Genomic DNA, 22,701 nt, shown 5'->3' with positions numbered 1-22,701 from the left:
AGTTAATGCAATATGTGACGAACCTCGTCCCTTCGGTCCGCCATCCCATCTTCCCCTGAGCCGCTGTCCTCACTGCCAAGGATCCAGCACCAGGGACAGCGCCAGGAGCGGCCTGCTCACACCTTCCAGCGCCCTTTCAGGACCTTGGAGAGAGGCACGCCGGCAGAGACAGCAGCTGATCTCCATCAGCTATCAAGCGGCCAACAGGCTTAAAAGGAGGAACGAGGCAGACGTCGGGGGAGATCCTGGATTAGCCGGAGATTCTCCTTAGCTCACAGACACTTTTGCTACCGTTACCAATCGGGTTTAAGGTTTACACCATTACCGTTTGGGTTCAAGGTTTGTTGCTAGAGATCCAGGAGTAGCCTGAGATTCTCCCTCGCTCATTATTCGTTTAGGGTGTTCTACGAAGGATCCAGGATTAGCCTGGGTTCCTTCTGAGCGTGTTTTCACACGCCTTGCTAATGGTAAAGCCATTTTGGGGTGTTTGCTAGATGAGTTTGACTTAATTATCCTCTTTAGAAGGACTGAGCTGTCTGAACGTCAGTTTTCTGATAGTGGTGGTTTTCTTTTTATCCCCATAGGACTTTTGAGCCGGGGATGTTTTTCTTTTAGGTGGTTTTCATTTAAGTTTGGCAGAAAGCCTTTTCATAAGCAGTTAGACTGCTTATGTTTTTTGTTTCCCTAGTTATTATTATTATTAGTAAGCCTTATTTATGCCGTTTACCCACGGACACTTTCTGTTAATAAATCCTTTTGTTTTTTACTCAAACCTCCTCATCATTTATCCACCCCTACACCTATTTTCTTGTGTTAGTCCCCTCATCATCCTAGACCTGCAGAGAGGGGGCGTAACACAATAAAAAGTTCTGATCTTCTGGTTAAAACACTCAAAGATCCATCAGATTGATATTTCATATTTCTATGGACTCTCACATTTTATGGTTCATAAGTAAGATGTAAACTACTCATCCTTTACACTGTACTTGGCAAACTGCTTTAGACTGGGCTCTTATGGCTAAACATTGTATGATAAATGTACATGATTATAGCCCATACCAACTTGTATTTGGACAAAATCCCAATCTACCCTCTGTGTTGGTAGATAAACCACCCACTCCAGAGAGCATTTCCATGACTTCTAGAGTAGGACAACACCTAAAAACATTACATGCTTCTAGAAGAGCTTTCACAGAGGTGGAATGTTCAGAGAATAAGAAGAGCACTACGTAAACAAAGACCAACGGATGAAAAGTATGAGACAGGAGATGAAGTGTACTACAAACGAGCAGACAGTACTGAATGGAAAGGCCCGGGTGTGTTGATTGGTCAGGATGGAGCTGTGGTGTTTTTGAGACAGGGTGGGATTCTAGTTAGGGCCCACTAGTCCAGACTACACAAAGTGAACATTCATGATGAAGACAAACATGTACAGCTTACTGTTCATGTTGAAAATATCGAAAAGGAAACGGCTCACACAGAGATGATCGATAGTGCAGATGATGACCTGAGTAGAAACAAGGAAGAGGAACTCACTAAAAGTATAGAAACAGATGAGACACACCACCAAGGAGACATACATAATGAACCAGAGAGTGATGCAACAAGTACTGGATCTCATATTGATGTGATGCTAAGAGCAGGTCAGACGATCACATTTACAAACACAGATGATGGTGCTCAACACACAGTAAGAGTTTTAGGCAGAGCAGGAAAGGCAAAGGGGCAATAAAAAAACTGGTACAATGTGCAGTATAAAGCACCAGATAACAGTGAGGAACAAAACAAGCTTTAGATGTGTCTCAGGTCTGCACACTGAAGTTGAAGGTACAGATGCTGATGTATTGATCAGCAAAGACATTTCTTTTGATGCTGCTAAACAGCAAGAGTTGGAAAACTGGAGAAGTAATGTGGATTATGAAGAAGTTACAAACAACGGCCAGAAATGTAGTTCTACCGGATGGGTCTGTACACTGAAGGAAACAGCTGATGGCATTGTCCCCAAAGCGCGTCTCGTGGCTTTAAAGAGGTTAATACTCATGAGTTACAAAAGGATTTTCCCACATGTGCCTCAGAGTCGCTCAGGTTGTTGCTATCGGTGATCTGTCAAAACAAGAGTCATTAAATCTGCCTTCTTACAGGGAATGGAACTCTCCAGGAACATTCACGTTCGTCCACCTCATGAAGCGTGCGTGAAAACTGTTTTGTGGAAGCTAAAGAAATGTGTCTATGGACTTGCAGACGCGTATCTCTACTGGTATAACAAAGTTAAGGAAACTCTGTTAAACACTGGTGGTAAAATATCACAAGTTGATCCTGCAGTGTTCTACCGGCAGAACGAGCAGGTACTGGCATGTCATGTTGATGATTTTTTTTGGGCAGGATCAGAACATTTTGAGAGTAATGCTATTCCTGTACTCAAGTCTACTTTCCACGTGGGACGTGAAGAACAGGAGAGCTTCCCATATGTAGGCATGGACATTTCTACTGTGGGAAACATTGGCGCTGGTGCGTCAGCACAGCTACATTGACAACTTACAACCTGTTCAGTTACAAGCAGTAGATGCCACTCAGAGAGACGACCCACTAGATGAGACAGAGAGAACAGCTCAGATCCAGATGCAGGTTTTATGGGTTGCTAAACAAACAAGACCAGATGTTATGTTTGATATTTGTAGCCTGGCATCAAACATTAAAGGGACTTTACGGAGTTTTGAATTTTTATGCTCGTGATTGCCCCCTCAGGCCAAAAGCGTAACGACAGCTTCAATAGTAGGCTCGTGCACGAGGTGCGCATGCTGTACGTGCACACTCCTTAACGAAAATAACAGCTGAGACAGTCCCGTGTGTGTGTGTGTGTGTGTGTGTGTGTGTGTGGCCCGGAGGACAGGAGAATGTGCAGCTAATTAATTAAATAATGTGGTTCAGTACCTTTCTCTTCAGCACAGCCCACAAAGGTTTATGATGGGTCAGTCCTCCTGCATGCTCAGATCATTCCCTTCCCTTGCTTGAAAAATTGTTCCAAAATGAAAGTTGAACCCACATCTTTTTTATCTGTGAATTCAATGCCGTTCGGCGAGTCTCAAATAAATAATGGGCATCTTATTACTGTAAAAAAAATATACCTTTAATGTAAAAATGAAACTCTAAATAAACTGGGTTCACATCCAGAATCAAACCCGGATCTTCTGCACAAGAGTCCAACGCCTTACTAGGTGAGCTAAATCACCAGTGACATCTTTTGTATCTGTAACATTTATATCCTTGATGACATCTGGAACAACGTTCAAAGAACGGTTCGGAGGGCGATGCCTGAGCGTGAACGCGCATGAAGCAGCCTGCTCGACCCGAGCATCTCTCTTTTTCTGTGATTTTACAGAAAAACAGGCAATCACAGTAAAAATGCCAGGGCTCATTCTACAGGACCAGGGCATTGCAGGAGAATGTATGAAGAAGACATTTATTATTTCTATACATGTTTTGGCTGTCACACTTACATAATGTCCCTTTAATAATGCTACTGTTCAGTCCATTCATGAGGTGAACAAAGTGATTCAGAAACTCAAGTCAGAGAAGTTCACACTAGTTTCAACACGTTGATAACAGTGATTTGTGCTTGGTTGTCTTCAGTGATGCATCGCTGGGCAACCTACCAGATGGAGGCACACAGGGAGGGGTTTTCATTGCTTTAACGGGGAAAACTGGAAGATTCTCTCCTCTGTTTTGGCAGTCTAAGAAAATCAGACGGGTTGTAAGAAGTACACTAGCAGGAGAAACTCTTGTCATGTCAGAAGGTATTGATAATGCCATGTTTTTAACCGCACTCTATTCTGAACTTACTGCCGGTAAAGCTGATCTGAACATGCTGCCCATTATCGGTGTCGCTGAAAACCACTCACTGTTTACTGCTCTCAAATCTACAAAACCAGTCACAGAAAAGAGACTTAGGCTAGAAATGAGTGGTATTAAAGAACTCATACATCCAACAAAATTAGAGAGGTGCGTTGGGCAGAGGCAAAGTCACAACTTGCTGACTGTTTAACAAAAAAGGTGCATCTTCTCTTGCACTCCTAAGAGCACTAGATGAGGGTGTGTGGTGCCAATAAAAACAAAAGAGCTTGCACTCCTTTGTTTTGATGTTACAGTCTGTATGAGTATGTTTAAGCAAAATGTTTTGTTTAAGAAAGAGTGAGATTGTTAACTCACTGTAAATGTAAATATTCAGGGAGTTTCTCATTTCTTGTTCTATCGCGAGGCCCTGGGAGAAGCGGGAAGGCAGAAGGAGAGAGAGAGTTCTGGATGGTAATAAACGGCGGCACTGAAAAATAAACGTGTGGTTTACTAAACTTTACACCCAGGACCCCAGCGTAGCTGCTACTTACCACATGGGCAGATTTATCGTGGTTTTTTCCACATCTGACATCCTGGAAGGAGGATTCGAAGCTCGCTAAACTAAACTTTTCTTCTCTGTGTCTGGTTCAAGGAGGTAAGTTTGGTGTGATGAACATCTGTAGTCCTGGACGTATTTTCACACAAAACCTAAAATAACTTTCGCCCCTGTTCGAGAATAAGCGGGTTCTTGGCATCACATCCGTTTTGATATGTCAGAGAGACAGTTTGATATTCGTGCAGAGACAGTGTGGTCGTCCGGTGGAAATGACAGATAGAGCTGGGTGTCGTCTGCATAGCAGTGGTAGGAGAAGCCATGTGATCGAATGATCTCACCCAGTGAGGTGGTGTATATGGCAAAGAGAAGAGGTCCTAGTACAGCGCCCTGGGGGACTCCTGTGGCAAGATGGTGCACGGTAGAGGATTGTCCAAGCCAAGATACACTGAATGATCGTCCTGTGAGGTACGATTCAAACCAGGGGTGTGCTTTCTCTGTGATGCCCATGCTAGAGTGTGGACAAGAGGAATCCATGGTTGACAGTGTCAAATGCTGCCGATAAGTCGAGCAGGATGAGCACCGAGGATTTGCCCGTCGCTCTAGCTTCTTTTAAGGATTCAGTCACTGCTAACAGCAGTTTCAGTGGAGTGGCCCTTTCTGAACCCAGATTGGTGTAACGTGATGAAGGAGCTATTCCAGCAAGGTTATTTAACCTTTTTCCACAGACGCCTCTGACACAGCGCTCGAGTGCATGAGACAGCCTCAAGGTCATGCATTTGCTTCTAAAACTGTTTACTTTCCAGCAAGAGAAGAAAGAAGACTCTTTTCTTTTATTAAATCAAATAACTCTATTTTTAATAAAGCTAATCAAAACAAGTGTTAGCCAATAATACAATGTTGACCGATCTGTGAAATAACAATGTTATGATTAATATGCTTTAATAAGTAAATGACTTCAATCTAGTTCACTAGACACGCTGTTACACTAATGCAAACACGTTGCTGTTGCTGATCCAATCAGAACCTTCCTAGTCTGAAGCGTGGCATAGTCTCTGTGGTGTTCATAAATCTGCCAGCTTTGATTCGACCAGAATACTAAACATCCAGATTAATTAAACCAGTTCCAACGCCATCTTAGTTCAGTTCTCAAGATCTCACTGGAGTTCACCGCATGCTAAGCGGAGTATCGGACCGGCCATCCGGACTTCCCTTTTAAAGCTGAGAACCACCAAGCTGGAAAAATCTGTTGCATTTTACCAACCAAGAAGCGGTTCATTTCAGAATAAAAGCTGAACTCACTGACCCAAGGAGGGTCGCTTGTGACGCTGTGAATCACCTGTCGCTTTTTACCTGGAGACGATCCAAGGACTAGTTTGTCGTGCTGTTGACGCTGTACCACTGGCTCCAGTACCGAAAGGAGGGTCCGAGGACCTGACATTCTGGATCCGTACAGGAGGACTCACTGAGGGTATGTGTGGATGCGACAAATATGGCGTCTCATGTGTTTATGAAACTACTCCGGTCAAAATCTGATCGTAGTTAGGAGCAAAACATCATTACATCAGTCAGACTTGCTTTTCCGGACACGAGAGTTCTGATAATAACATGATTCACACGCACCATCCACCTCACGTCTCATTCATACCAAATACATCCATCATTAGAGAGTAAGTCTTGTTTATATTGTTAAATTATTTAGTAATAAATCATCTTAAACGTTTAAAGGACTCTCTCTCGTCTCTTGTCTCTCAGTTAATACAAAGTGTTACAAATCCCTACAATAAAAACTTCCAATCTTCTGCTTAAATAACTCAGTGGTCCGTAAGATTGATCCCATACTCGATATGGAGTCTTAACGTCTCTCGTTCCTCAATTAGATGTAAATTAACTTCATTACATTGGTAAGGGTCAAGCAGACAGTTTTCGTCGTCGTCGTCGTCTTCCTCCGCTTATCCGGGTCCGGGTCGCGGGGGCAGCATCCCAACTAGGGAGCTCCAGGCCGTCCTCTCCCCGGCCTTGTCCACCAGCTCCTCCGGCAGGACCCCAAGGCGTTCCCGGACCAGATTGGAGATGTAACCTCTCCAACGTGTCCTGGGTCGACCCGGGGGCCTTCTGCCGGCAGGACATGCCCGAAACACCTCCCCGGGGAGGCGTCCAGGAGGCATCCTGACCAGATGCCCAAACCACCTCAACTGGCTCCTTTCGATCCGGAGGAGCAGCGGTTCTACTCCGAGTCCCTCCCGAATGTCCGAGCTCCTCACCCTATCTCTAAGGCTGAGCCCGGCCACCCTACGGAGGAAACTCATTTCGGCCGCTTGTATCCACGATCTCGTTCTTTCGGTCATTACCCAAAGCTCATGACCATAGGTGAGGATTGGGACGTAGATCGACCGGTAAATCGAGAGCCTGGCTTTCTGGCTCAGCTCCCTCTTCCCCACGACAGATCGGCTCAGCGTCCGCATCATTGCAGACGCCGAACCAATCCACCTGTCGATCTCCCGATCCCTCCTACCCTCACTCGTGAACAAGACCCCGAGATACTTAAACTCCTCCACTTGAGGTAGGACCTCTCCCCCGACCCGGAGGTGGCAAGCCACCCTTTTCCGGTCGAGAACCATGGTCTCAGATTTGGAGGTGCTGATCCTCATCCCAGCCGCTTCACATTTGGCCGCGAACCTACCCAGCAAGAGCTGAAGGTCAGAGCTGGATGAAGCTAGGAGGACCACATCATCCGCAAAAAGCAGAGACGAGATTCTCCTGCCACCAAACTCGACACACTCCACACCACGGCTGCGTCTAGAAATTCTGTCCATAAAAGTGATGAACAGAACCGGTGACAAAGGGCAGCCCTGGCGGAGTCCAACCCTCACTGGGAACAGGTCCGACTTACTACCGGCTATGCGGACCAAACTCACGCTCCTCTGGTAAAGGGACTGAATGGCCCTTAACAGAAAGCCACCCACCCCATACTCCTGGAGCGTCCCCCACAGGGTGCCCCTGGGGACACGGTCATAAGCCTTCTCCAAATCCACAAAGCACATGTGGATTGGTTGGGCAAACTCCCATGCCCCCTCCATCACCCTTGCAAGGGTATAGAGCTGGTCCACAGTTCCACGGCCAGGACGAAAACCACATTGCTCCTCCTCTATCTGAGATTCAACTATCGATCGGACCCTCCTCTCCAGTACCTTGGAGTAGACCTTTCCAGGGAGGCTGAGGAGTGTGATCCCCCTATGGTTGGAACACACCCTCAGGTCACCCTTCTTAAAGATGGGGACCACCACCCCGGTCTGCCACTCCCTAGGAACTGCCCCCGATGACCACGCAATGTTGTAGAGACGTGTCAACCATGACAGCCCTACAACATCCATAGCCTTGAGATACCCAGGACGAACCTCATCCGCCCCCGGGGCTCCGCCGCTGTGTAGTTGTTTGACTACCTCAGCAACTTCTGCCCCCGAGATCGGACAGTCCATCCCCAGGCCTCCCAGCTCTGGTTCCTCCTCGGAATGCGCATAGGTGGGATTGAGGAGCTCCTCAAAGTATTCCTTCCACCGTCCGACTATAGCCTCAGTTGACGTCAGCAGCTCCCCATCCCCACTGTAAACAGTGTGAGCGAGTTGCTGCCTTCCTCTCCTGAGGCGCCGGACAGTTTGCCAGAACCTCTTTGGAGCCGATCGATAGTCTTTCTCCATGGCCTCACCAAACTCCTCCCACGCCCGAGATTTTGCCTCGGCAACTGCCACTGCTGCACCCCGCTTGGCTATCCGGTACCTGTCCGCTGCCTCCGGAGACCCACAGACCAGCCACGCCCTGTAGGCCTTTTTCTTCAGCCTGACGGCTCCCCGAACCTCTGGTGTCCACCAGCGGGTACGGGGGTTGCCACCACGACTGGCACCGGCCACCTTACGACCACAGCTAGCAACAGCCGCCTCGACAATCGCAGAGTGGAACAAGGCCCACTCGGACTCAATGTCCCCCACTGCTCTCGGGACGCGGTCAAAGCTCTGCCGGAGGTGGGAGTTGAAGACCGTCTTGACAGGTTCTTCTGCCAGGCGTTCCCAGCAGACCTTCACTATGCGTTTGGGTCTGCCAGGTCTACGCGGCATGTTCCCTTGCCATCTGATCCAACTCACCACCAGGTGGTGATCAGTTGACAGCTCCGCCCCTCTCTTCACTCGGGTGTCCAAAACATACGTCCGCAGGTCAGATGATACGACTACAAAGTCTATCATCGACCTGTGACCTAGGCTGCCCTGGTACCAAGTGTACCGGTGGGCATCCTTATGTTCGAACATGGTGTTCGTTATGGCCAAACTGCGGCTTGCACAGAAGTCCAATAACAAAACACCGCTCGAGTTCAGATTAGGTGGGCCGTTCCTCCCAATCACACCCCTCCAGGTCAAGCTGTCATTGCCCACGTGAGCATTGAAGTCCCCCAGCAGGACAATGGAGTCCCCTGATGGAGCACTATCTAGCACTCGTCCCAGGGACTCCAAAAAGGGTGGGTACTCTGAACTGATATTTGGCCCATAAGCACAAACAACAGTCAGGAACCGTTCCCCGACCCGAAGGCGCAAGGAAGCTACCCTCTTGTCCCCCGGGGTAAACCCCAACACACAGGCAGAGAGTCTCGGGGCTAACAAAAAGCCAACCCCAGCCCTCCGCCTCTCACCCGGAGCAACTCCAGCAAAGTAGAGTGTCCAACCCCTCTCCAGGTCTCGGGTTCCAGAGCCAATGCAATGTGTCGAGGTGAGTCCGACTATATCTAGCCGGTACCGCTCAACCTCTGCCACAAGCTCCGGCTCCTTCCCCGCCAGCGAGGTGACGTTCCATGTCCCAAAAACAGACAGTTTTGTGAGAGGTATTCTGTAATCTGCTTGAAAGCCACCCTTTCAATGATTTTGGACAGAAAAGGGAGGAGAGAGATAGGTCGATGGTTCTCCACATGATTTGGAGGAAGAGATGTTTTTTTTTTAGCAGCGGTTTAACCTGAGCATGCTTGAGAGAGATGGGAAATGTACCGGATGTCAGTGAAGCGTTGATCACATGTGTGACTGCTGCGGCTACTGTAGGAGCAATAGCTTGGAGCAGCTTAGTCAGAATGGGGTCCAGTGGGCATGTAGTAGGGCGGCTGCACGTGAGAAGCTTGGACACAGGTCTCAGTGAGAGCTAGTGCATCGAGTGACAGGTGGTTTGCGTATGCGGTAATGAAGTCTGCTTTGTTTACAGCTGATTGGCAGTTCCACAGTCCCATAGACAGGTGGGTGTCTTCGGGGGGAGTTGGTTTTAGCGAGCAGAGGTTTTGAAGGTTGCAAAAGCGGTTTGCTGAGTGACCTTCCTCTGAAGCCAGTGATCACAGGTAAAGGATAATGGTACATTTTGCAAGGTGTCGATGGAGCAGCGTCTGGGTCGAGTTTGTTTGCTCTGTGCACCTGCTCTGTAGACACGCGCAGGTAGACACGTATGTCTTTAACCCGGAGTGTCTTCACACCGGAGGGGCTGAGACACAAGGGCTGACGCTTCAGTTATGCCACCAAACTTATGCTGTGCTGCTAGTTGGAAACAGGTGTTCATGCAGCAGCTGATTGCAATGATTAAGACCAAGATCACCTGATGAGTGTTAGGGCTGTCGCGGTAACCGCAAAAATGAAATATCGCAATATGAAGAAGCCCACCGCGCTGCATCATGCGCCACCGCGATTCCTGAACTTGGTTCAACTCAATGATGCATGTTGAGAAGGATGGCTGCACTGGTATCAAAACGAAACGTTACTTCGCTCCTTTGGGAGCACTTTGGTTTTCAGTACGTCAGCTGCTGCGCAGCCAGAGTCCTTGGCCGAGACAGAGCTGCCACCAGCAGCAAAAATAAATAAATAAACGCGCGGAGACCTGCTGAAGTCCCGGACAAGCACTGCTTCTGCAACCGTCCCGAAGAGAGTTGGAGCCGAGCTGGAGCTCACTCGCTACCTGCAGGAGGAATGCATCCACCCTAAAGAAAACCCCCCTGACATGGTGGAGCAACAACCGGGAGAGATTCCCTTTGCTTGTCAGAGTCGCACGCAGGTACGTGTGTGTTAGTGCAACGAGCGCACCATCCGAGACGGTTTTCAGTGTTGCTGCAAATGTTGCCACCCCTCTCAGATCCTCTCTCAACCGTATATGGTTAACATGCTGGTTTTCCTTGTGGGTAACAAGGACGTGACCGAGCTATAAATCACCGTCATTCGTGTGTGTGAAAGTGAAATGATAGTGCGCCCGCCCCCCGGCGCGCGCGCGCCCGGTACATGTAATTTTTTATGCTTGATTTTAAACAACTAAACAAAATGGGGACTTGTTTCTTATTTGTTAGATGCTGCAGCCAAATTTGCATTTAAAAGTTTAACCTTCTCCTGAATTTTGTTTTTAAGTTCAGTCGGACTCCGACTGTCGGAGAAACAAACGTTACTGCGATCTGTGTGGTTACTGCCCTTTGATCTGCATTCAGTAAAGTGTTATAAAAGAAGGCACGGCAATTTTTAACCTTTTTTAAATGTGTAAACATTATGTTTAGATAGTACTGCAATAAAAAAGGGCTGCAATAATATCGCAAACCGCAATATTAAGCCACCCTGAATCACCGCAGGAGGAATTCCTCAACCGCGACAGCCCTAATGAGTGTATTCAGGGAGGGGAGAACCAGCTCGTTCACAGCCCCTGATTGCACTTGTTGTTTTCACTTGGCCCAAACCGGAGCTACTAGACAACAGGATAACCCACAGATGAGTTTCCTTCTCTTTTCCCAATGGAAGATGGTGCAAAGCAAAAGTTTAAGAAGACAAAAACAGGCACTAACAGACACTCTGAATGCGTCTGATTGTTGCATTTTGAATGAAAACTACAAGTTTCCTCCCCTGTTATACATAATGGTAGTGAAGGTGCTCCACTGATCAGCACCTATGCACCTGCTGCTGACCGAGACCTCAGATCCTAACTTCAGTACGACTCACCTGCCTTTGGTTCTTAAACATTCCCCTACTAACAAGATTCACATCCCTTCTGAACAGGGCTTCCAGCGTTACGTGGCAGCGAGTGCTAGCACGTACCCGGTCTATGCTGAGCAGCGGGCTGGCTTTGCTGAGGATCCGGATGATCTGCTTGATTTGACCGTGACTGACTCTCTTGCTGATGCAGCCGAACACCACCAGCGCTCGGGGCTGGAGAGACGGGTTGTACTGGAACGCAAATCTGCAATTCAAACACAAATAAACGTGCTCTACATGTGTCCCTCTGACTGGAAAATGATCAGAGCTGATTGAGGAGGGTCTTACTTTTGTGCCAGCTCCGTCCACTGGTCCAACCACTTGCTGGTGGGGATGTCTCTCATACAGGCCTGGAGCAAAGACCAGACGTGAACTCTCATGCGAACATGGTGTGAATGTGGTCACATAAAGATTATTATTATTATTATTATTATACAGATGGCATTTTTATAAAATAATGTTCTGTGGACTAATTCAGCAGCTAAGCTTTGGTTTGGGCCCACATGTATCATGCTGACTGACCTCCATGATCTCCAGTAGCGCCTCGGTCACCGTCTCCAGGGAGGACAGTGCGAACGTCTCCCTCTCGTAGGAGCCAGGTGAGAAGGAGCGGTCTCTGTAGCTGGAGCGGAAGGCGATGACAGCAGCTGACTTGACTTTGCTGATGCCGAACAGCAGGTAGAACTTCGGCAGTGAGAACTCGGTCAGGCTCAGCCTCAGCACTTGCTTGGTCTCCTCTGGAACAATCCATCACAACAGAAATGTCAAGTGCTTGAGTTTTAGAGTGTGAGAACAATAAAAGCTCAGGTGTATGTGCTCACCGCTGAAGTTGAGCTGCGAGCAGGTGCACAGCGAGTGGATGATGTTGATGACCAGCCCGTGGGTGGAGGCCCTGAGAGACAGGGGCCCCGTAGCCACCAAGAGGGTGACCACATGGAAGAGGTATGGCAGGTGGGCCGCGACATCCAGAGAGTTGTTGAAGGACAGCATGAGCATGTAGCGAGCCAAGATGGCTATATCATCCCACATGAGGTGCTGCTCCAGCGTGGGCGTCGGGGACAAGCACGTCTTGTCTATGATTTTACACATCCTACCGATCACCTGCCACGGACACGAGAACACAAATCAGAGCTGGACCTACACCCTCTGGTGTTTCCATCCATCATCAGGCTTACTGTGGGACAACAGTCCCGCATGTTTACATCAATAATGGTGAGTTTGTGCTTTAACTGCAGTCATGCTCCCACCCCGCCTGGTGTGTGGTTCTCCTTGCAGCAGCACCAGACAGCAAATACACGAAGACGGCGAGGACTAGAGAAAGTTAGAACAACCAAATCCTTGTGTGGACTGAAGATGATCTGGACTTTGCATCTCATTAGACCAAAGTGTCCAAAGACCCCCGCCTAGACCAGTTACTGTTGGCCCAAACATCAGCTGGTAACCTGGTGTTGTTAGGTCCGACACATCAGGATTATGTGATAGCAGTGGGACCATGACTAGTGGGTCTAGGTGTCATTCTCGACAGCTCACTTTCTTTTCAGGCTCACATTAATAACTTAATTCGGTCAGCATACTTCCATCTACGTTCCATAAACCGTCTCCGTCCCTCACTGACCCCTCACACTGCCGCCATTCTCGTCCACAGCCTCGTCACCTCCCGTATCGACTATTGCAATTCACTTCTTTATGGTCTCCCCAACAAACTCCTTCATAAACTGCAAATGGTCCAGAATTCAGCAGCCCGTATTATCACCAGAACCCCTTCCTTTCACCACATCACCCCGGTTCTCCAGCAGCTTCACTGGCTCCCAGTTAAATTCAGGTCCATCTTCAAAATTCTCCTCCATACCTTCAAAGCAATCCACAACCTCTCTCCTCCATATATCTCAGACCTTATAAGTATTCACACCCCGTCCCGTTCACTCAGATCTTCTTCTTCCATCCATCTTGCGGTTCCTTCTGCCCGTCTCGCTACCATGGGGAGCAGAGCTTTCAGCCGCTCTGCTCCCCGTCTCTGGAACTCACTTCCCCCAGACATCAGGAACGTCGACAGTTTTACCCTTTTCCAATCAAAACTCAAAACACACATGTTTAAATCTGCCTACAACCTCTGATTTTATTGAACTGTTTCTCTCTTTGTTTTTTCTTCTTTGGGTTTTATTATTGTTTTATTGTATTTTATTACGTGTTTTCTGTCAAGTGACCTTGGGTGTCCTGAAAGGCGCTTTTAAATAAAATGTATTATTATTATTATTATGACATCATCATTTTCAAAAGGTTGTGTTTAGGTCATCCACATGAAACTTAAGGTGGTTCTAGAAGAGCACCACTCAGCCTGAAACAGCCCCGTGGTTCAAGTCAGCTCATCTGAGGGTCTGTGTGTGTGCTCATGCCTTAAAATTACACAAGGTGATCCTGAAACTGTAAGATAACCTGTTTGCTCCACAGAAACACAACTCAGCTGAAAAATGGTGGTGTTGCTGGACATTCTGCTGTTCTCAGACTCTGAACCAGGAAATGGCTGCAGGCAGAAGGACAGGAGACAAAAAACTCTGGAAGAACCAGCGACTCCGCCCCCTAGCCAATCAGAAGCCAGAATCATGATGCCGGCCCGACTCAGCCTTGCCAGGTACCTCAATGGAGCAGGGACTAAAAATAGGGGAGACAGTAGAGGGAAAATATCGAACCGTGCCGTTAGGAACAGTGGTCGGGATGAACTACTCTGAATAGGGCTCAAAGAAAACTAGCTTTAAAGAGTAAGTCAACCCCCTAACATAGTCCTATTCCACCCACACCTCCTGTCTGAAAAAGGCACCTAAAGCAGCTGCCCCCTCAACCCACCCCACAGGCTCTCAGAATTTCTACATGAGAGAAACGTGCCATTAACACACACACACACACACACACACACACACACACACACACACACACACACACACACACACACACACACACACACACACACACACGGACACACGGACACACACACGGACACACGGACACACACACACACACACACACACACACACACACACGGACACACACACACACGGACACACACACACACACAAACACACACACACACACACACGGACACACACACACACGGACACACACACACACACACACGGACGGACACACACACACACACACACACACACACACACACACACACACACACACGGACACACACACACACGGACACACACACACACACACACACACACACACACACACGGACACACACACACACACGAACACACACACACACACGGACACACACACACACACACACACACACACACACGGACACACACACACACACACACACACGGACACACACACACACACGGACACACACACACGGACACACGGACACACACACACACGGACACACACACACACACACACACGGACACACACACACACTGCATAGTCGGAGTACGGAGCCTTCACCAGAGAAAAATGTTTTATTTATTTATTTATTTGTTTATTTTTAAAGAAGTCTCGTGAGTGGCGGAGCCGGCTGGGGGTGTGGCCAGACTCGGCCGTAGTGCAGTGATGTAAAACTGTACCAGCTACCAGGGTTGCCAGGAACAACCGGTTTGACTATTCACCACGGTATGAAGCGCTGTAGTTAATCCACCGTAGAGATGTCTCCAACACAGCAAGTAAAATAAAAAACATTAGCGGAGCAAAGCCAAAGTGAAGCTGAATGAACGCATGCAGTAGAACTGGTGCCAACAACCACCAGGACTTCTCTGTTTCCATAGGAAGTGCTTCAAGTAATGAGGGGACACTTTAGACTCCCAAAGCTGGGATGATCAGTCACTGAGTTTTCATGCAGGCTGCACATGAAAACAGCCGTTTCTTCTGATTGGTTATTTTTGAGCTGCTTAGCCCCGCCCCTCATGTGCCTCTCTGCCTGCCAGTAACCAGACTCTGTGTGCAGATTTAAACAGGGGACGGGTCTGGCAGACCAGGCTAGTGAAACTCTAAGATTAGCAAATCCTGACAGCTCTGCGCCACTCATGGACTCATCCGTCTCGACTCGCGACGGGGAAGGCTGTTGTTGGTTTCTGGTCTCTAAGAACACTTCCTGTGTGGTCGCAGGGCTGAAATGGTTAAGAACAAATCACCAGTCTCCTCCTGAGGAGCGGATCTGCTATCAAACATCGATTCTGGAGCCAAAATGTAACGAATTCCAATGAGCGACACCCACAGCCACATAATCTGTGTCCAACAAAGGCGTACAAGCCAAATTAAGGAAACCCGTGTTAATCCCACTGCACTATGAAATCATTCAAGCTGAATTGAGCATCTTAATAAAACCGCTCCACAGCCGAGGCACAAAACCTCACAAACGTGTCTCTAAGCCTTTAGAGAAAAGCATTTATTCACGTCTTGGGTGACGTCAGCAGCAGCAGACAGGGCTCCACTGTGTTCCGCAGCTTGTCCTGTACCGACAGTAAGCCACAACTCAGGAGAAAATGGCAGCTTAAAGACTCGCTTAAAACCCAACAGACACCCCAACACTACACCGAACCATCAGACTGAAGAAGGTGCAGAGCTGGGTGGTGCCTCTAAATCCCACTAAAGCTAGCAGCGCCAGAATCCCCCAACAGAAGCATCATTTCTCAGTCAACACTCCTCACAATGGCACCATTCAGGGTCAAACCGCAGCCTGTCATCATAGGAGCCTGGCTCTTCTTTTGTATTGGCCAGCGTCTGTTGTGTCAGTCCCATCTGGACCCAGAGACCACCGATGATGGATAGTGAGAGGATGAGTTTCCTGCTTTAGTTTCTCTGACTCAGGTGGATTTGGGACTTTTCCTCCACAGTTATGTAAGTAAAGCTCTACTGAATGATGCTAAACGGACTCGAGGCCACGTGATTGCAGAGACATCTTTTGTTCTTACATTTCGGGGTAATTTAAATCAACTTGCAGACACTTTACACAAACACATCAGTAAAAAATCTAAGATAAATTTGAAATGCAAAAGCTACGAAAAGTCCCTTCAGAACAATTACTAACCAAACTGTCATGCTTCTAACTTGTTGACCTTCAGCTACAGTGTGGTACCAGTACTTTAGCCGAGTCCCAGCGGACCTGAGGCCACATGGAACATCACACATGACAATTAGTCATTCTGTATGTACCCACGAGGAGACAGGTGTCTCATCTTCTTCTAAACAAACTACCCATTGAACTGCTTCAGACTCTCTGAACCAGGAGACCCGCAGCTGTCTGCGGCTCGAGGACAGCCACACAAAAACAGACTGTTTTTTACCTTGTTGGAGACCAGTTTGACATTCCCTGAAGCCAGGGCCACAGCAGTATCGGCCATAACCTCTGCTTTGATGGAGCCCAGTCCTCCTGTCGCGCTGGTCTTGATGAAGCTGTCCAAAACCACGTCCAGCAGGTCTGTTATCTGAAGACAGGAGGTGAAACCCTTACAGCTCATCTTCATCACGTGTCTGTCTCCACCGGGACGTGGACTTACCTGGCCCAGGCTGCCCCAGATCTTTGCTTGAATGGAGGGATACATCTGCTTTTCGTTGATCGTCATGGTGATAAGCTTGTCCAGGATGGCAGTGACGCGCTGGCGCTTGGCATCATCGTTGTGCTTACAGAAGCGGACCAGGTTCAGCAACCAGGGCGTCATGTACTCCAGGCACAGATGCTTCAGCTCAATGCCTGTGACACAAAGTCACACACAGGTTCTAAAACAGCCACGGTTCACACCTCAGTGAGAGTGAAAACACTGATGTATGTCAGCAGGTGGCGGCGTTGAGCTGTTCAGTGGTGAGAGTGCAAATCATGCGACCAAAATGACTTTTATCACAGCAGGAAACCCTTCAGGTCTGTTTGGGATGAGAACATCCTGAAACCTATGAATGGTATTTAAAATTTCTTAGAATTATCAGTTGCATAAAAAACATGGGTTGTAATGATTAGAGATGAACACATGCAGCACATGTATGGTGTGTGTGAAAGTGTGTAGACATACTAGACTTGCTGAAGCCAGATATACACTCCTCCAAAAACTCCAGAGTGAGATGGGGCTCGTTAGCTGCCAGAGTCTTGCTGATGGAGACGATAAAGAGTGTGTTGTTGGCTGGGATGCAGAGACCTGACGTCTCCAGCAGCTGGCCCTCTATCTTCAGGTTAAAGGTGCAGGTCAAAGCGCACAGTAGATTATAGGCTGCAGACCTGGATGTAGGAGAGAGAGCAGCAAAAGAGAATCAGCTTACTGAACCAGTTGGAACTGGACCTGGCTGGAAGGTCTGCTCTGTACTACTGACCTGAGGCTAGGGTCAGAACTGCCCAGGTTGAGCAGGGCGATGTTCAGAAGAGTTCCCGGGACGTCCTTGGGACGAATCTTTGTGTGCTGAGGGATGGAGTCAGGCTGAGACAACTCCCAGCGTGTGCGAATATGAATGATTGACTGGACAATGGCATCACACTCCTGGTGCATAAAAGTGAGAGGTGTGCCCTGATTGGCCATGGTGAGGGTGAACTGACTTTCATCCACCAGGCAGATCTCCTCCACCTCTGAAGCGTAGTAAACATCATTCAGGAAGACAGGCTGGCCGAGGACGCGAGTCCGCTCAGCTGACGTCACCTGAACTGCTGTGGAGCCCACCTGATCAGAAATGAGAAGGTTTTAGTCAAACCAGTCGAGCTACAAGGTCTAAGACCATCTCCTCAGTAAACTAACTAGTCACTTCCTTCCAGAGATTCACCTTACCTTGATTGAAACCTTGGTGTCTCTGTGAGCCAGCTTCAGGGCATTGTGGAACACCTTCAGGTCTTCTTCCAAAGCCAAAGTGGCTGCAGGGAGCTTCTGTTGGTCCGGTTCAATGTGCTCAGCCAGTTTAACAGGAGAGTCAATAAACTGAAGCCGCTTGCTGCCTTTCAGACCCGTGAGGAGCCTCTCGTGGTACTTGGTGTACTCCCTCACCCAGGTGTTACAGTTGTAGACGTAAACTGCTGCTACATTCTCATAAGCAAAGCCAGGAAACACCACAAACCACTTGGACAGGAAGTCCGTCTTGAAGCGATTGCTGGGTCCAACATGAGTCAAGTCTACAACTATCTCATAGGGCTTTGCGTAGTAGGGTTTGAGGGTGAGCAGAACATGGTAGATTAGCAGGTCTCCATTGATCTGGCCTGTTTTGAATCTAAAAAAAGAAGAAGAGATAATTGGATATCGTCAAAACAAAATTCAGATTTTCTGTTTTAAAAATGAGGCTTTGTTTTTAGGGTCAGTTCTTTCAAGAACCAAAAATAGCAACCGCCACGAATGGTTCGCCCCTACCTTCCCACAAACAGCTACAGCACAAAAAGACACCGTGCAGAGCTCGTCGGATCCTCTCTGTCCCCACTACTGCCCTCTGGAAGACGTCACCAGACAGTGGCCTCCAGAACAGTTTTAGTCCTGCTGCCACAAGCATGCTGAACCCTGAAAGCTGATGAGCTGGCCCCTTACACACTTGAAGACCTGGCTGTAAGCTTAAATGTTGGATCATGTTGTTCTAAGCTACTGGAAACAAATTCCTCCAGCTTGGCTGTGTGATCGTTAAATAAATGATCAATAAAACAAGCTTGACATCTAATTTCTGACAAAAGTGTATTCACATATTTTTCCTCTGTTTTTGTTGTCTGTGGTTTAATAACAGCTCTAAGGTTTCTTTAGCGTCAAACCAGATCTTCTAAAATAACCAGAGCTGAGTACCCGACCACGAGGTGGCTCAGGAGGCGACTTCAGAGGATTTCTCGATCCAGTTAAGTTCTGTAATCCATCAACAGGACCTCCAGAAGACGCTTTGTAAGCATCACAGTTTTACACCTCAATCCAAATGCTAATCGGTCACAGATGATAAGGACTTTGAGAGTTTAGTTCAACTTGTTCATGAGCAAGTTTCCAAACAGGAAGAATTGCTCCAACAGTGATATCATGAGCGACAGCAGCACATTCGATGGGGATGTTGTGTTGGCTAAGATTAGCTATGGTGGCCATCACTGGATTGACTTGAATTATCAGCTGTAGGTGTACATCCAACAGGACTTTCTGAAAGTTTCAATAAAATCTTTTTAACTTTGGGTGACGGGCGATACCATAAAAAAAAAAAGAGTCATCATTACGTTTGAATTTGGTGTTTTTAAAACTGTGTTTATCATTTCAGAACCCAATGGAAGCCACCAGCACTCTCTGGATGTGTCTGCTGCTCAACCAGCTCCTGTTAGGTCCTGCTGAAGCAGACCCATTACTTTCCATCACCCAGACGTATTCAGCTAACACACAAGAGCACAGTGGCAGCCTGATGTATTCAGTGGAGCCCTATGTAGTCACCACAGACCACCAGAGCTTTGATAACGACTCTGACTCCACTCGAGGCGACTGTCTGATTGACACAGAAATGGGTTTGATTGCAATAGGTTCTGCAGGAGGACTGATTTTCTGTTTGCTGGTTGCCACCATTGTACTAGCATGCCAGGTGTTCCAACTCCAGCGCCGGGTGTACGTCCCTCGAACCTCACGGTCGAACTTGGACTTGGTCAGTAGCACACACTACTGGGGCCCTGACCAAACAGAGGTTGGAGGACTGGTTGGCCCGTGTGACACCAATGTTATGCTTGAAGAGGTTAAAGTAGAAAGCAAGATGAAAGAAGAGAGACGGGCTGAAAAAGAGGAGGCAACAGGAGAAGTTGGAAGAGGTCTTGAAGGGATAACAGGAATGTGTTTTGATCATGAAGATAAGGACTCTCAGATCCAGAGCTCCAGCTCCAGGGATTTAGAAGACATGCCCCTTGTTGTCTAAGGTGGTAGAGCCACGTGCAAGCCCAGGTCTAGACACGAGCACGTCTATGACCCACTAACCCAGGAAGACTCACTCTGACTGCTTTCTAAGTTTATGCTGTTATGAACGTGACAGATTAAGGAACTGTGTTAGGTTTATTATGCTAAAAATGTGTGCTTGCCTTCATAGATATAAAAAACTTGTTTTATCATTAATGTAGATATAAACAAAATATACTTATTTCCACTAACACTGAATGTTTTTCTCACCCTTTTTTACTTTATTTAAATGTTTGTTTCAACCGAGGTTTTATGTCTAATTGGTTTATTTTATTTTTGTGTTAAAAGACACATTTTGTTGATTTATGTATTTGGTAATAATTATGGTTTCAGGCTGTGTTCATCAGCTGAAGTTTTCGTTGCTATGGGGACTGTGGGTGGAAATTCAGCAGTGCTCTGAAGAAAACACGTTTCCTGTTTTGAGTTGCGTGTTACATGTGGTATACTGTTCCCACTTGATAAATAAACAGCAGGCTAAACTAACATGGTTTCTATTTATTTTTACTAAAGTACAACATTTTCTAAAGAGCAATGATGGAAGTTGTGATGAAGCACAGTTTAGCGTAGAAAAAATAGTGGTTGTTGCTTCCTTGCAGACATTTACTGATCTTTGTTAACTGGCCAAAAGGTAAATGAGTCACACAGACAAAGGCCAGCAAATTTCTCACTCACCCACATAATCACTGCAATGTCAAATCAAAGGTTTACAGAATACCACACCATACAAAATGTATTTCTAAAGCAAGTTAAAAACACAGCATGACAGCTGATTGAAGTACTACACAATAAAAGCAGGCGTATGATACAGGAAATAAATCCAATGTAACAATGATGAAACACATAGTAAAATTAAACAATCACTGGCCAAATGCCAAGTCATAAAAGTGGGTCTTTAGTAGTGACTTGAAGCAAATGAAGGACTGCGCCTGCATCAAATTGCAGAACTTTTTTTCTCCACAAAGTCCAGGACATCAGGGATAGTCTCTTACACATGTGGACCCGCTAACCATGCTGAGCCACTCGACCCCCTAAACTTGATCTCGCTTTGCTTCTGTCTCTCTCAACGACCCTGATAATCTCATCAGGTCAATGAAATTGGCCGGTTCTTCTTGGCATGTGATATCCTTCATATCTTGATCTCCGCCAATCTGAATATTTTCAATACTAGTCTTAACTACCGGAGTGTGTCCTGCAGCCTTCAATAAAGCTGGCGTCTAGCCGATTTTGAAGGAACATGGACATGACCCCTCGGAAATTTCCTAAATTTTGCCCAATATCTAAATTGTCCATTCTTTTTCTCTACCCACATCGACACCAACTTATTACTTGATGTGTTCCAATCTGGTTTTAGACCCTACCACAGCACTGACATAGCCCTAATTCAATTCAGTTTATTTATATAGTGCAGAACCATGACAAGAGTCGTCTCAAGGCACTTCACAAAGTAAACATTTACTTTAGCCTGGTGCTGCACAACCAGTAGGCTTTGATCACTGGACCTCAGGGACCTGCTGGGGGTGTAGGGACTAAGATCACCAATGTAAGATGGTGCTTGTCCATGTAAGGCCCTATAGACCAGAACCAGGATCTTGAAATGAACCCTGAAGTTGACTGGCAGCCAGTGAAGCTGGAGGAGAAGCGGGGTGATGTGGGTGTGTTTGGAGGACTTGGTCAGAAGCCGAGCACAGGCGTTCTGAACCACCTGTAGACGGTTCAGGGAGGTTCTGCTCAGACACGTGAAAAGAGAGTTACAGTAGTCTAAGCGTGAGGAGATGAAGGTGTGGAGAACTGTCTCAAGTTCAGAGCGGGACAGAATGGGACTCAGCTTAGCAACGTTCCTGAGATGGAAGAAGGAAGAGCCAACAAGAGAACTGACATGAGAATCCAGGGTGAGAGCTGGGTCAAAGGTCACGCCAAGATTCCTGACAGAAGGTTTGGTGTGAGAAGCAAGCTGACCAAGAGAGTCTCTGACTTTGGGAACCAGCTTGTCTGGGGCACAGATGAGGATCTCAGTCTTATCTTCATTCAGCTGAAGAAAGCTCCCACCATCCAGGTTTTGATAGAGTCTAAGCAGGTGTGTAACAGCTGCAGCTTAGACATCTCATGGGGCTTAAAGGAGATGTACAGTTGGATGTCATCTGCATAAAGATGGTAGGAAATTCCTTTGAAGGAGCTCAGGATGTGCTGAAGAGGAAGCCGATGGAGGAGGAAGAGCAGAGGCCCCAGCACAGATCCTTGTGGGACACCATGGGTAAGGGAGGTGGTGGAGGACCTAAACTTGGAGACGGCCACAGAAAAGGAGCGCTCGGAAAGATAAGCTGCTGATACCAAAGAACAAATTGAATCGGAGAAGAAAACCCAAGTTCAAACATAGAAATTTCAAAGCTAGTAGCAATCAACACAACTGAAAGGTGGAGAAATACAAAGT

General features: G+C 47.3%; 2 protein-coding genes across 5 annotated transcripts in view; one reads left to right on the top strand and one right to left on the bottom strand.

Moving 5' to 3' along the window:
- Nucleotides 1–22,701, bottom strand: part of nf1a (neurofibromin 1a) — a 226,240-nt gene that overhangs the window by 20,411 nt on the left and 183,128 nt on the right. For all 3 annotated transcript variants that reach the window (XM_070543730.1, XM_070543732.1, XM_070543731.1), the window contains 9 exons: nt 18,162–18,594; nt 17,716–18,056; nt 17,421–17,623; nt 16,914–17,107; nt 16,701–16,841; nt 12,231–12,510; nt 11,932–12,146; nt 11,698–11,759; nt 11,473–11,614 (listed from right to left, as the gene is read on the bottom strand). In XM_070543730.1, coding sequence (XP_070399831.1) covers nt 11,473–11,614; nt 11,698–11,759; nt 11,932–12,146; nt 12,231–12,510; nt 16,701–16,841; nt 16,914–17,107; nt 17,421–17,623; nt 17,716–18,056; nt 18,162–18,594 — 2,011 coding nt within the window. The remainder of the gene's footprint in view (nt 1–11,472; nt 11,615–11,697; nt 11,760–11,931; nt 12,147–12,230; nt 12,511–16,700; nt 16,842–16,913; nt 17,108–17,420; nt 17,624–17,715; nt 18,057–18,161; nt 18,595–22,701) is intronic.
- LOC129166583 (uncharacterized) lies at nt 15,828–20,515 on the top strand. Of its 2 annotated transcripts, none has more exons than XM_054749343.2 (3): nt 15,828–16,254; nt 19,093–19,197; nt 19,600–20,515. In XM_054749343.2, the coding sequence occupies exon 3, from the start codon at nt 19,606–19,608 to the stop codon at nt 20,233–20,235; it is 630 nt and encodes a 209-aa protein (XP_054605318.1). In that variant the 5' UTR covers nt 15,828–16,254; nt 19,093–19,197; nt 19,600–19,605; the 3' UTR covers nt 20,236–20,515. The 2 variants fall into 2 exon arrangements, with proteins under 2 accessions (XP_054605318.1, XP_054605316.1); XM_054749341.2 differs by having other exon boundaries at nt 19,093–19,241.

Source organism: Nothobranchius furzeri, chromosome 13 (assembly GCF_043380555.1).
Source record: "Nothobranchius furzeri strain GRZ-AD chromosome 13, NfurGRZ-RIMD1, whole genome shotgun sequence".
NCBI classification, from domain to species: Eukaryota; Metazoa; Chordata; class Actinopteri; order Cyprinodontiformes; family Nothobranchiidae; genus Nothobranchius; species Nothobranchius furzeri.
This window is presented reverse-complemented; position numbering and strand designations above follow the sequence as displayed.

Excerpts from the sequence above, each read along its gene's own strand:
- LOC129166583 (XM_054749343.2), top strand. The coding sequence starts at position 19,606 with ATGGAAGCCACCAGCACTCTCTGGATGTGTCTGCTGCTCAACCAGCTC.